Source organism: Peromyscus californicus, unplaced genomic scaffold (genome assembly GCF_007827085.1).
Source record: "Peromyscus californicus insignis strain IS unplaced genomic scaffold, ASM782708v3 Scaffold_8__1_contigs__length_139910024, whole genome shotgun sequence".
NCBI classification, from domain to species: Eukaryota; Metazoa; Chordata; class Mammalia; order Rodentia; family Cricetidae; genus Peromyscus; species Peromyscus californicus.
Window position 1 is genome coordinate 15040216 of NW_026294606.1, and position 12972 is coordinate 15053187.

At 50.7% G+C, this 12972-nt stretch overlaps 1 protein-coding gene across 10 annotated transcripts in view; it reads left to right on the forward strand.

Annotated features, from left to right (window-relative positions):
- Wnk2 (WNK lysine deficient protein kinase 2) overlaps nucleotides 1-12654 on the forward strand; it is a 114127-nt gene extending 101473 nt beyond the window's left edge. For 6 of the 10 annotated variants that reach the window (XM_052728361.1, XM_052728365.1, XM_052728369.1 and 3 more), the window contains 3 exons: nucleotides 3888-3932; nucleotides 5354-5592; nucleotides 9740-11323. In XM_052728361.1, the coding sequence (XP_052584321.1) occupies nucleotides 3888-3932; nucleotides 5354-5592; nucleotides 9740-10069 (614 nt within the window). In that variant the 3' untranslated portion in view covers nucleotides 10070-11323. Of the gene's footprint in view, nucleotides 1-3887; nucleotides 3933-5353; nucleotides 5593-9739; nucleotides 11324-12451 lie in introns of those variants that run through there. The other 4 variants (XM_052728368.1, XM_052728370.1, XM_052728367.1 and 1 more) reach the window with 3 other exon arrangements.
- Nucleotides 12655-12972: the final 318 nt, after the last annotated feature.

Consider the following 12972-nt stretch of genomic DNA (forward strand, 5'->3'; position numbering starts at 1 on the left):
AGGTGGCTACAAGATGCTAGAGTATGCCTGCCTCTGTGAAGTTGTGTGACCGGGGTGACCTTGATCAAGCTTAGTATCAGTTCATGTCTTTGGTGTGTGACACCCCTACTTCTTAGAGACAGAAGGCTGTGAGAAAATATTCTTTAAACTTTGAATACAAGCCAGGCGGTGGTGGCGCACGCCTTTAATCCCAGCACTCGGGAGGCAGAGCCAGGCGGATCTCTGTGAGTTCGAGGCCAGCCTGGTCTCCAAAGCGAGTTCCAGGAAAGGCGCAAAGCTACACAGAGAAACCCTGTCTCGAAAAACGAAAAAAAAAAAAAAAAAAAAAAAAACTTTGAATACAAAAATATCTGGGCTTCCATGAAGCCCAGAGAAGGAAAAAAAAAAGCCTCAGAAGGGCAGGTTGAGCTCGAGTCACTGGGTGGCCTGGAGGACCATCTCTGGTGGAGCCAGGCAGAACATCAGAGATCTCCAGACACAGAGCTGGACATGAGACAAGGGACAGGTGGAGATGGGCTGTGGGTGGGAAAGCCTTGTCTTAGAGTTCTGTTGCTGTGAAGGGACACTATTAACCACAGCAACTCTTACAAAAGAAAGCATTTAATTGAGGACTTGCTTATAATTTCAGAGGTTTAGTCTGTTATCATCACGGCGGGGAGCACAGCAGCACACGGGCAGACACGGTGCTGGAGAAGTAGCTGAGAGTTCTGGATCTGGATCCACAGGCAGCAGGAAGAGATTGAGACACTGGGCCCGGCTTGGGCTTTTGAAATTTCAAAACCCATTCCCAGTGACACATTTCCTCCAACAAGGCCACACTTACTCCAACAAGGCCGCACCTCCTAATCCTTCTCAAGTAGTGCCATTCCCTGATGACTAAGCATTCAAATATATGAGCCTGTGGGGGCCATTCTTATTCATACTACCATAGGCCTCCTGGGAGTGTGGACCCTATATTAGTTCCTTTCTCCCAGCCTGGGCAGGGTCCTGGCACAGACCCAACAACTCACTTGCATGTCCCTCTCTGGTAGACAGTGACATTCAGTCCACCATACTTATCCTAAAATACAGTGGCCATGGAACTGAGGAGGAGAGGTCCAAGTCAGAACCCAAGGCTGTACTTGGGTATCTGTTGGTGACAAACTATGGGTACAGCCTACTGAGACACTTCTTTGGTGTCCTTCCCATGCTCAGGCAGGCATGGGCACCTCTTGTTTCTCGCTGTGCCACAGGAAACGTGAGGTCTCACAGTGTGTTGTCGCCTCATCCTGTTCTCAGTCGCCTCAGATCTGGTGCAGGGACCCCTGGAAGCCTTCCCAGCCCTCTTCTATGTATTGTTCTTATCTCGTGCTGGTGGTGAGAGAATCCAGTGAGACCCCCCAACAAGGCACACAGGAGACCCTTACACACTCGAGGCTTACCCCTGAGGATTGTAAAAGCAGGCATGTTAGCTCCAGGCTCTGTAAGACCCAGGGCTATACCGCTCAAGGCCAAGTAAAAATGTCCCTACCACATTGGACTGAACCAAGATAGCTTGTTTCTGAACTGATGCTTCATGGGTAGTTTTTAGTTATTGTCTCCACTTGAGAATAGGATTGTTCAATATAGAAACAGCTCTGGGGGTATTTTGGCCTTTGACATCAGGATTGGGTGGAGGTGGGGGTGGGGTGGGGCTAGTGGTCTATAGTTAGAGCTGGCCTATGGGAGGTTGGGATGGGGATGAAGCTGAGCTACCTGGGCTGACTACAGGGGACAGTGGGCGGGTGCTACCTGGTACTAGGAGGGCTGACTCCCCGAGGAGGTCTGTTCCTGTGAACCTCATCAATATTTGAATGCTGAGATGCAGTGAGCAGATGTGAGGATCTGCTCCAGGCTGGAGCCCCTCTTTTAAGTATATGTCCTAGTCTTTCCTCCTGAGCTTTACGTCTGCCATGCTTGAGAAGTCCTTGTTGCCAGCCATGGTCCTGAGGGTGGTGGCTGTGGAACTCTGGAGAGGATGTGCTGTCAACCCATGAGTGGTTCGTGGTTTGAACCAAAGCATTATGCAGAGACCTCACCTCACTGCAGGGACAAGTGGACTATCCAAGGAGACCTGGCTGGGACTGGTTGAAACCATCCTGCCTCTGGCTGGCTTGATCTACTCACCTAGTACTATCCTGAGTAGCAGGAGCCTGCAAGAACCTCTCCTGGCACGGTAGAGATCGGGGCCAAGCTTGTTCATCAGATGCCCCAGGTAGAGGCACTGTTCATGGTATATTGGGAGCCATCTAGGGAAATGCAGGACTGTCAACATGGAGTCCTGGATGCTCCCCTGAGACTTTGCACCGTGTCCTGCCAGAGAGCAGTGTAGCCCTCGTGTTGACATAAAATGACAAACACTGGCTTGTTTGTCCAGAAGCTGGCACTACCTACTCTGGTCATCTGTAGCCAATCCAGGAGGGATATGGAGGATGGGAGCGGATGCATGATCACCTAAGTCTAGAATCCAGGAAGGCCGGCCACAATAGTCCATCTGGCATTCTACCCAGTATAACAATAGCCAGGACTGAGTCCCAAATCCCTAGCCCCTTTTCCTCCAAAAGTAGACTGAGATTTCCTCTCCCAACACACAGTATCTTCCAGATCCCTCCTGTTTATCTCCCCTCTTTCCATCTGAAAATTGAGTTGCTCAACAAACACCCCATTTCCCCATGTAGCCTTAGAAACCATACAGAATGAACTAAAATTAGTAAGTCCATTGCAGCTGTGCTTCAGGTCCGGTACACACAGCTTGGGCTGAGCTCTGGCCAGGGTGTGGCCAGCATTTATGCGCTATCCTATCCCTCAGGGCAAGAATACCAGCCCTTTAGAAAAGTTGTAAGTGTTCAGATTTCCCAAACCTCTAGACTAGCTAACTCATGAGCCAGTGCTGTACGTGAGAGCACCCCTTTCCTGGGGCATGTGTTTAGGACAGAGGGAGCTAGGGGCTGGAATACAGACCTGCTGTGCTAGTGTGGCTTTGCCAAGTGACCTTGGGGAAGTCTGAGCTCTTCCTCGCCAGTTGTAGCTCACAGGGTGGCCGTAGGTTAAGATAGAATAGCAGCACACACTGTAGCCCAGGCTGGTCCTGGGTTAGGGTTACTCCACCCTTCTATACCAGTATACATCTCTGCCAGATGTCACATTCTGTGTGTTGCCCACCTGACCCCAGACAGACTCAAGACAATGGGGCTAGAGCTGCCTTAGTGGTGGTCCAGTAAGGATGTTTCCCATGTCCCTGGGGAAAGTGAACTGGTAGAAAAGAGGCATGGTGTCTCCCCAAATCCCTATAAACCCCAGGACAGACTCTCTAATATCCCTGCTAGATGCCCTTGTCTGACCTGGTCCAAGGCAGCCATCTGGGATCCAGAATTGGCCTCAGACCTGCAAAACAATGTATCTTTTTTGCACTTGGAAAACCTCTGGTAGCCTTGGTGGCCAGCCCAGGCTGAGCCTGGCTCCATTCAGGGACCCCGTGGCTGACTTTCAGTGGGTTTCCCTGCCTCAACCAGTGGGGCTCCCAAAGGCCTGGTGTTCGAAACCCAAGCAGTGTGCTTTGCAAATTTTTGGTTTATTTTTCTGTTTTTTCTTTTTTTCTGGAATATGCTTTTAGAGACAAAACACTTCTCCCTGAATCTTGGAGGCTTGCCCTGGCACCTCTACCTCCTCAGCAAAGGCCGTGAGAGCCTGCACACGAACTCTGGGGATGCCACCCCATTCTCCCAGGCCAGGCTGGCCTCCTCTCCGACTGCTGCCTGTGTCTGTCCCCTCCCTGCACACTGATGACTTCTGCTTACGTGTGGTAGTGTGACCGGCGTGTGCTGTTCTGCCTAACCCTGTGGTCTTGTGTCCTTTGTTCTTCCTTACAGGGTCAGCCCTGAAGCGTCTCTGCCTAGGCAAAGAACACAGCAGTAGTAATTATCTGGGTTTTTTGTTTCAACCCCTTTGTCCTCTCTCATCGCATGGGCTTTGTCATGGCTAGTGCGCATCAGGGCCTCCCACGCAAGTGTGGCCTGCTCTGCCCCTGACCCGCAGGGCTGTTTTGCTTCTGCCTGTCTGGATAGCTGCTCCCTCCCAGCTCCTCTTTGTGTCTCCATGGTTCCTAGAGTGTGTGCCATCTGTCCAGCCACCTCTTAATAGACCCGTCCTTCTCCACAGTGTTCACATATTACCACCGTTTATTAATTGGGTTCCTTTCCAAAACCTTAGGCATCCGTGTTTCTTTGAAGTGTTGACGATGAGTGCTTCCTGAGGAGAGATACCAAGACTGGATGGGTGTTAGTTGACCTGGGCCACTCACACACACACCCCTTTGCTCTTTCTTGTCTTTTTAATTTTTTAATCCCCTCCCTCTTTTTTTTTTTTTTTTTTCTGGCTGAAAACCTCATGTAGCAATAGCTGTGTGTTGAGTCTCATCACTAACGTGTAATCCTTTGTTTATGCTTTCCCATCACTGGCCACTAAAGTTCACTACATTTTGGAACAGCTTGTTTGAAGAGATGGTCATTAGCTGTTTGGGTTTTTTGGTGAGGTGTATAAACATTTTAAATTGGCTTATTCAAAATTGCTAGGTGGGATTACATGCATGGGTAAGGGAGGAGCAGAGGAGGCAATTCGATAAGTCTTCTGTTGGCCATAAAAAGTCTCTCACAGAAGCAGCCAAGCTCTCTAGTCTGCAGAGTGACTCCTGGCTCCCTGCCTCCCAGTATCACTGAGCCCACCCGAGGGACTCTAGGTGTGGTATCTTTTATTACCACCTTTCCAAATGCTTGGCTAAGGAAAGGCACCATTTCCTTGTCTTGAGTTCCAAACTACTAAGCAACTAAAATACACAGGAACACAGTGAACAGTCTGCCCAGGGGGTGCTGGAAGGCTGGTGGTGGCACGCTCGTGCTGAGCATTCTGCAAAGTGGGCCAGAGAGTGCCCTGAGACTCTGCCCCTGTCCCTGGGATGCCAGTGCCCATGTGTATCTGGCTGTGCCATGAATTCCCCATGCTCTCACATGTGTGAGTCTGGTGGGGTATGCAGTGGGGGGCCTGTGGTAGACTCTCAATGGAGACTGCTGGGTGGGTGCTCAAGGTCTTTTTCCCCCCAGCCTGGCATAAGAAACAAGTGAGGCTGCCTGGCACAGCTCGGCCACCCGTAGCCTGCACAGTGCCTCGTGGTGTCTATCGCTGGGCAGCAAGGCCCACTGATGCAGACCACCTCTTGAAGCAAGGTGTTGCTTGGCCAGAGTGAGGCCATTGATTGTCCCAGCCATCGTGTGAGAATGACTGCAGCCAGCCTGTCAGTGAGTGTGTGGCGTCACCAATCCTGGCCTATATGACTCCCTAGGGTCTTCCACCAGCAGCCTGGCCCCAGGCCCTGAGCCAGGTCCCCAGCCCACCCTGCACGTCCAGGCACAGGTGAACAACAGCAACAATAAGAAAGGCACCTTCACGGATGACCTGCACAAGCTGGTGGACGAGTGGACAACCAAGACGGTGGGCGCGGCGCAACTGAAGCCCACACTCAACCAGCTGAAGCAGACGCAGAAGCTGCATGACATGGAGGCCTCTGGCGAGGCGCGGGCTGTGAGTGAACATGGGTACAGGCTCCACTGGGAGGGATATGGTAGGCATAGTGGCTGTGGCTGTGAGCTGTTGCCGGAATCCTGTGTGCCAGATGGCCATCATGCTAAGTACTTGGCTTTCATGATCAAGGTCCTTCTTCTCCAAAAGAATTAGGCCTTGCTGGGTGTTGGTGGCACACACCTTTAATCCCAGCACTCGAGAGGCAGAAGCAGGCAGATCTCTGAGTTCGAGGTCAGCCTGGTCTGCATAGTGAGTTTCAGGACAACCAGGGCTATGCAGAGAAACCCTGTCTCAAAAAAAAACCCAAAATAACAACAACAAAATATTAGGCCTTGGTTCCTGTGATGATTGGGAGGTAAAAGTGACTTCCTATGGTCCTTGTGGCCAGCAGGGGACAGGCTGAGCCTGTGACTCTAGAACTCACATGCAGCGGAATCCTTGAGTTAGACAGCCCCAAGTAGGAAACACACCCTCATTGTGGACAGACGCACCTCCATCTGCATTACATCCATTTGTCTCCAGGCTGTAGAAAGGGCAGGTGTACTCCTCACTCCTGAGTGGCAGCTGTATCCAACTGGGGCCAACATGGGGCCGGGCGAGTAGCCACCCTGGCAGGTCTTGGCACATGATTTTGGGAGAGCTAGCTGGAGGAGTGCCCCCACTTTTCCAGCTTTCTGGAGAAATTGTGGAAGATGGCTGCTACTTCTACTTTAAGTGATTCATGAAGTTCATGGGTGAATCTATCTGGGCTGAAGTATCTTGTGGGTGTTTTTGTGTGGAAAACATCCCTCTGTGAACTTAGGCTTTGGATCTTTCCAAACACACAGGGGAATTGGAAGCCTGCGGTGAGCATCGCATGCCACTGCCTACAGTAGGTGACGCTGTCAGAACTCATCACACAGCTATCCATCTCTTGGGGAAGGTTTCTTTTCCAGTCCTGACACTGTTTGGGTGTTTTGTCTTGACAGTCTTGTTAAATTCTGCTTCCATGGTAATTGCTACTTTGTCCCTAAATTTGCCTGAACTTTCAAATCAGTTGCCATTTGATACTATAATGCCTCTTGTTGCTGTCTGCATGATCTCGAGCGTGTGCCGTTCCTGGTGTTGGTGATGTATGCCTCCCCACTTCTCTGTGGGTGTCTGTCCTTTCTTCCCTTCCTTTTGTCCTTATATCTTAAGGCTTTGTTAATTTCATGAGCCAATTAAAAAACCTATATATTACCTTTGATATCCTTTGTTATCTATTTCATTCATTTTTTAACTCTTACTATTTCTCTTTCTGGCTTAATATTCTCTAGAAAGATTCTTAGGTTTGACTGTGAGTTGGTGGCGGAGTGTTTGCCTAGTGTTAGTGAGGACCCTGGGTTGGCCCCCAGCACTAAAGTAAAGAAAAACTTAAGTTGGCTAGGCCACTAATACCAGCCATTCTAACTCCTGCAGAACACCCAAGTTCAGTTCCTAGCACCTATGTCTCAAGACTCACAACTGCTGTAACTCCAGCTCCAGCAGAGCATCCAGGGCCTCTTCTGCCCTCATAGACACCTGCACAGACACACATAAAGATACACACACATACACATAAATAAAATTCAATAATTAAAAAAAGTTTACAGTTCTCAGCCAAATGTCTCAGTGGTGCATCTTATTTCCACAGTACTTCCTGTTTTCCTGGTTTCTTTTCCCCACAGCTTGGCTCCTTAGTTCCTTGTCTTGCCTTGTGAGGGTTTAATATTATGTGAAGGACATTGTGTTGGAAAAAATTGTTTGTAAAAATAATTTGAGATCTAGACTCTTTTTATTGTCTTGGTTTGCCTTTGAGCACATGTTCTTTTTTATTTTTATTTTTTATTTGTTTGTTTATTTATTTATTTTGGTTTTTCAAGATAGGGTTTCTCTGTGTAGGTTTGGAGCCTGTCCTGGAACTTGCTCTGTAGACCAGGTTGGTCTTGCCTCCCGAGTGCTGAGATTAAAGGCGTACGCCACCACCGACTGCTGCATGTTCTTATTTTTAACAGGCATCTTCTATAGAGTGCCTGGTCAAGATTATTAACCATTTAAAAATTGAGTCATCTATCTTTTTATTGATTTATGGAAATCTGTTATATCTGTTTTGTCTTATATTACATATATATTCTACCAAAGTGTGCCCCCTCTGTGTGTGTGTGTGTGTGTGTGTGTGTGTGTGTGTGTGTGTGTGTGTGTAGTATAGTATAGTGTAGTGTATGTGTGCCCATGCTTATGTGCGGGCATGTTTATGAAGCCAAACATCAACATCTCGTGTCTTCTCTGTCCCTCTGTACCTTCCTTTTTTTGAGGCAGGGTCTTTCTCTCACTGAGCCTGGTGCTCACCAATCAGCCAGACTGCCTAGCCAGTGAGCTCCAGGCATCTACCCATCTCCGCCCCTCCCCAGTGCTATGGTTACAGACACATGCCACCGTACCAGGCTGCAGGCGCTGGGAGTCTGAGCTCAGGAGGCTCCTCACAGGAACTCTTTTTTTTTTTTTTTTAAATAATTTTATTTTATGTGCATTGGTGTAAGCATGTCAGATCCCCTGGAACTGGAGTTATAGACAGCTGTGAGCTGCCATGTGGGTGCTGGGAATTGAACCTGGGTCCTCTGGAAGAACAGCCAGTGCTCTTAACTGCTGAGCCATCTCTCCAGCCCCCTCACAGGAACTCTTACAGATCCCCAGCCCTCTCTATTACTTTCTTAGTGGTGAGCATAAAATGGAAGACATTTAGTTTGTTTGTTTTTTTCTGAAAGTTTTGCTGCTTTAGCTGTTGCATGCACCATAGCTTATCTACTCATTGCAGTGATACCTTCCTTCCCAGTCTGAACTGCATGAAATAGCACTCTCCTCATCGCCTCGTGCAGCTTCGTAGTAAGATTATTAGTCATCCGCTGTTGAACTTCAAGAATCTCCTGGTTTTTCTGGGTCCTAAATGTTGGCAGGTCTTAGATGGCCCACTGGAGTTTCTCTTGGCAGTGGATTACATCTGTCAGTGAACTGGATAGGCTTACCGTATTACCAGTCTTGAGTGTTCCATGAACTTGGCATCGGTTTCTTTACCTCTTTGTAGGGTGTTAAAATCACTCATCAAATCCATCCCAAGGTGGTTGATGATTGGGGGTGCCGTTATAAACTGTGCAGCCTTGAACATTTCTGGTGTGTGAAAATGTGACCAATTCTGGTGCCTAGAAGCCTATGGTCCTGCGAAGTTTGCTTGTCCAGCCTTTCCTGTGGGCTTCTCTACATACAATGTTGTCATCTGCAGATAGGCAATTTTTCTTTTCTTGTCTCACCTTGGCTGGGTCCCCTCACAGTGCTGACTGGAAGCATGAAGGAGCCTTGGGGGAGCACCTCACGTTGCTCCCTCTGCAGGTATGGCTGCTGGCTCCATGGAGACCTTCACTGCCTTCTGTAAATGGTGTGGGGGTTGGCGAGTTTCCATCCTGCCCTGTGTGTGTTTATGGTCCAGAGGCTAGAAGCCAAGGCCTCGTATATGCTAGGCAAGTGCTCACCTGGAAACCCCAGCCCTTCCAGTGGCGCTTCTCCTGGAGTGAGGTGTGTTGTCTCTGAGGCATCAAAGCCCACTGGACTGTGATGTTAAACCTTTTATAGTCACTGTCTTCGGTTTCCCCACTGTTTTGTTTAGATGCTGCAGGCTGCCAGTCCTTGATCTCTCGCTGTAGTCATATCCAGTCCTGTCATCAGAGGTGCTAGCTCTGGAAGCCATCAATGGCTCCTTTCCCTGCCTCTAAGGCCACTGTGCTTGGCTGAGAGTACAGGGGGCTACCCCAGAGTTCCTGCTCCCACAGGCCTCCTGGGCTACTGTAGGTGCAAACTGTGACTAGGCCACCAAACCAGATGCCGTGGTGTGGGCTGGGTGGAAGTGTGTGAGTCATTCATGTACCCTTCCACACCCTGCAGGTTCTGCTCCAAGCCCGCTCTGGCTTTGGACAGCTGGAGCTTATGGCCTACAGACAGGTGCTTAGACCTCAGTGTAGTGAGCGAGGGAGGGAGGGAGGGAGGGAGGAAGGGAGGACGGGAGGGCAGCTGCTTCCCATACCAACACTTGGACTACACGAGGAGACCGACTGACTGCGGCCCCCTGTGCCTTCCTCTTTGTTTCTGTGTCTCACAGACAACTGTGCCTCCAGCAGGAGTGAGGACACCGTGTTTGGCCCTGGCACCCGGCCCTCTGTCCACCACAGCCGTTCCTGGAGCCACCCCAGCCCTGCCTGTGCCCATACCAGGTACTGTCCACTCCAGCCTCTCAGGCCCTCCCTGTGCACTGCCTCTGAGTCAGTATGGAGGCCTGCTCCCTGTTCCTGTGTCCTGGGGGCCCTGGGTGGCCTCAGGGAACCCACAGGGGTCTTGGGGCAGTCAGAGCCCCACTAAGGTCCCTATGCTGCCAGTGTTCCTGCGGCCACCTGTTATCAGCACGCCAGGCCCCCGGCTGCACATCACGTAGCCCTCTGCCCTGCCCTGGCCAGATGGAGCACTCTGAATCGTGTGGAAGAACCCGGTTGTGGTGTGGCCTCCTCATGGCTCCTCCACATGGGCCCAGGGCACAGAGCCCCAGCCAAGGGGGCAGGAGAGGGCAGCAAGACACTTTCCCTGCTGCCTCAGACCCCACCGCTCTTAGGTCCCTCCAGTCTTGCACAGGCAGGCTTCACATCCACTGCCTGTCCTTGGTTGAGGATTAGAACCTCGTCATCCCCCTGCAGCAGCCCAGTGCCTTGAGTTCCAGCTTTTCTGTTTTCTGATGGAAAGACAAGTTTTAAAAGGCCATTGATTGATCAGCAAAGGTGGATTTCATTACAGTTAACATGTACATTGCTGTCTCCACTGTGTGATGTTGCAGAGATGGGAATGGGGTACAGATATGAAGCTGATAGTTCTAGTGTAAACGCTTAAAAACAGAAACTAAAGTGAACATTAACAATGTGACCTGCCAATGCTGGATGAGCCCATCTCACCCTTGATAGAGTGAGGTCACCCTGGTCATGTTCAATAACAGAGCCACAGGACCCGCCTGAAGTTGGTCTCCCTGTGAGGAGTGTCAGCAGCTTTGTTGAGCCGTGAGGATCCTGCCAAGAAACAAACGGGTGAATGCCCTGGTAGCCAGCAGGCTGTTATGGCACCGTACAGACAAACACCATCATTCAGCTCAGGGGTCCCCACTCTCTTCCTTTTCCATGGTTTCCACAGAGGCCTGTGCTCTGCCCACCCTACCCTGCAAATTCCTCTCCAGGCTATCCTCAGGCCTGCCTACTGAGGGGCGGAGTATTTCTGGAGGTTTCCATGACACTTGTCCTGGGGGGCGATGAAAGCCCCCTGACTCCCTCTGGGCAAATGTTTTATGCCTCCAGTTGGAGGGTGGGCTGCCTGGGGTGACCCTGCTGTGAACTGTACAGTTAAGCTGTACTCATGAGAACCAGCTGAATTATTTTGGTTTAAATACACTATTCCATCAATTCCATTAGAATTGACTTTTCAGGGGGCTGAGCAGAGTCTTCTGCCAGGCCACAACAATGCAATAAGAGATTTCTGTTCTCTGCGTCTGGTCTGAAAACCACCCAGGCCCGCTTCTTAGTGAAGTGAGCCTGCCTTCTCCCACTCCTCTTGCGCCCAAGTCCTTTCCTACTATGACACCGCTAGTGGCATGGGATCCCCAAGAGACTGTATGTGCGAAGGAGAAAAATAAACGTTTGCTTGAAAATACTGTGAAATGACAGCTTTTTTCTTGCCCTCTATTCATATCAAAGCCAAACTGACTGGCCTTGTAAAAGATAGGTCTGGGTCGCCCAGGTGGGCCTGGCCTGGCCTCTGCTTGAGCCAGCAGCCTGTGTGCTATCCCCTGGAGGGTGGCGCTCATAGGGCTGAGAGAGAGGAGTCAAGCCTCTGGTGGGGGTTACCTGTCTCCCAGCACTGCGCCTGCTGCTGTGGCCCAGGCCCGATGTCACTGGGCTGTTACCTCTAGCCTGGCAGTGCAGGCTATTGGCTGGGCTGCAAGTCAGGCTGCATCTGCATTGCTTTCAGAAGTGCAGGTAGAAAGGGTGCATCTCACAGAAGGCAGACTGCATTTCACAGAGGGCACTAGGTCCTAGAAAACCCAGTTTGTAGGAGTCATAGGAACTCCTGGTTCCCCCTTCTTCGTGGTTGGTGGGGCTTCTCTTTCAGGCTCTTGGGCTTGTTGAGTAGAATTGGTCAAGGGCCAACCTAAGGCGTATGAGAGGCACTGGCCTTCCAGGGGGCCCAGGGCATTATGAAGGTTGATAGTTTAGGGAGAAGACTTGCGCTGCGGTGGTGCAGCCAACTCTCCATGGGCAGCCTTGTGTGTGTGCACTGTAGACCTGGCCCTGACAACATGGGGTCCACTGTGCCAGAGGCGGCTGTCTCAAGATACAGCACTGGACTTCACGCCTCTGCTCGGACCCCTGCAACTGTATCATTGTGCCTTATCTTGGCACTGGCCCTATTCAGAAGCAAAAACTGAAGGTTACTGTTGTCTCCCAGGACTTCAAGGCCAGCTCAGTCCAGGATGGCCCAGCGGAACAGGGGTGAGGCCTTGTCTTTCTGGGCTTAGGTGGTCATTGCTGAGTGTCTAACTTAGAAGAAGATACCCAGGTGACAGTCAGCCAAGCTCTGTGCAGAGAACAGGACTCTCTACAATGCACAGTCTCGTCCTGGCCTAGCTCTGGCTCCGCCATTCTACCTTTGTTTCAGTAGCTCCTGGGAAAGGGGCCAGGTGCCTAGGCAGGGCTGTGTGCACGGGCAGCAGAGCCCAGCCTTGGGTGAGAGGCCAGTGCCTCAGAGGCCTGTAGTGAGCTGTGGCCGTTTTGTTTTCTAGATCCTGAGAGTGAAAAACCCGACTGAGCCGGCCTCTACGCCAGGCCCACACTGCATCATCCAGGCGAAGAAGTGACAGACTCCAGGGCAGCCACTCCTCTAGTCCACTCACGCTGTTTTGTAACCACTTTCTAACCATTTTTTATTCACAATTGGAAACACAAATGTAATGCAAGAATAAAACATATTTTGGGGGAGACAGGACTTGGGTATTTCAAACTTCCTCCTTTCCAGTGGTCCTCTGGACAGGCAGGAGCTAGGTGAGAAGGGTTGGGGAGGGTGCAGCCCATTCTCTGCAAGGCCCTGGAGGCTCATCATCCAGTGCCCCTTGTCGGGCACAGACTCAAGGTCCCTTTTGTTGCTCAGCTCCATGTCACATGGTCTTTCCTCTGGCCTGAGGAGACCAGAGTCATCTTCCCACCAAAGGAAAAGCATCATGGAGGTCTGAAAGTGAGCCTCCTTTCCAGAGCTCGTGGGAACCATCAGGAAAGGAACCAGCCAGCATGGTATCTGAGGCCTCTT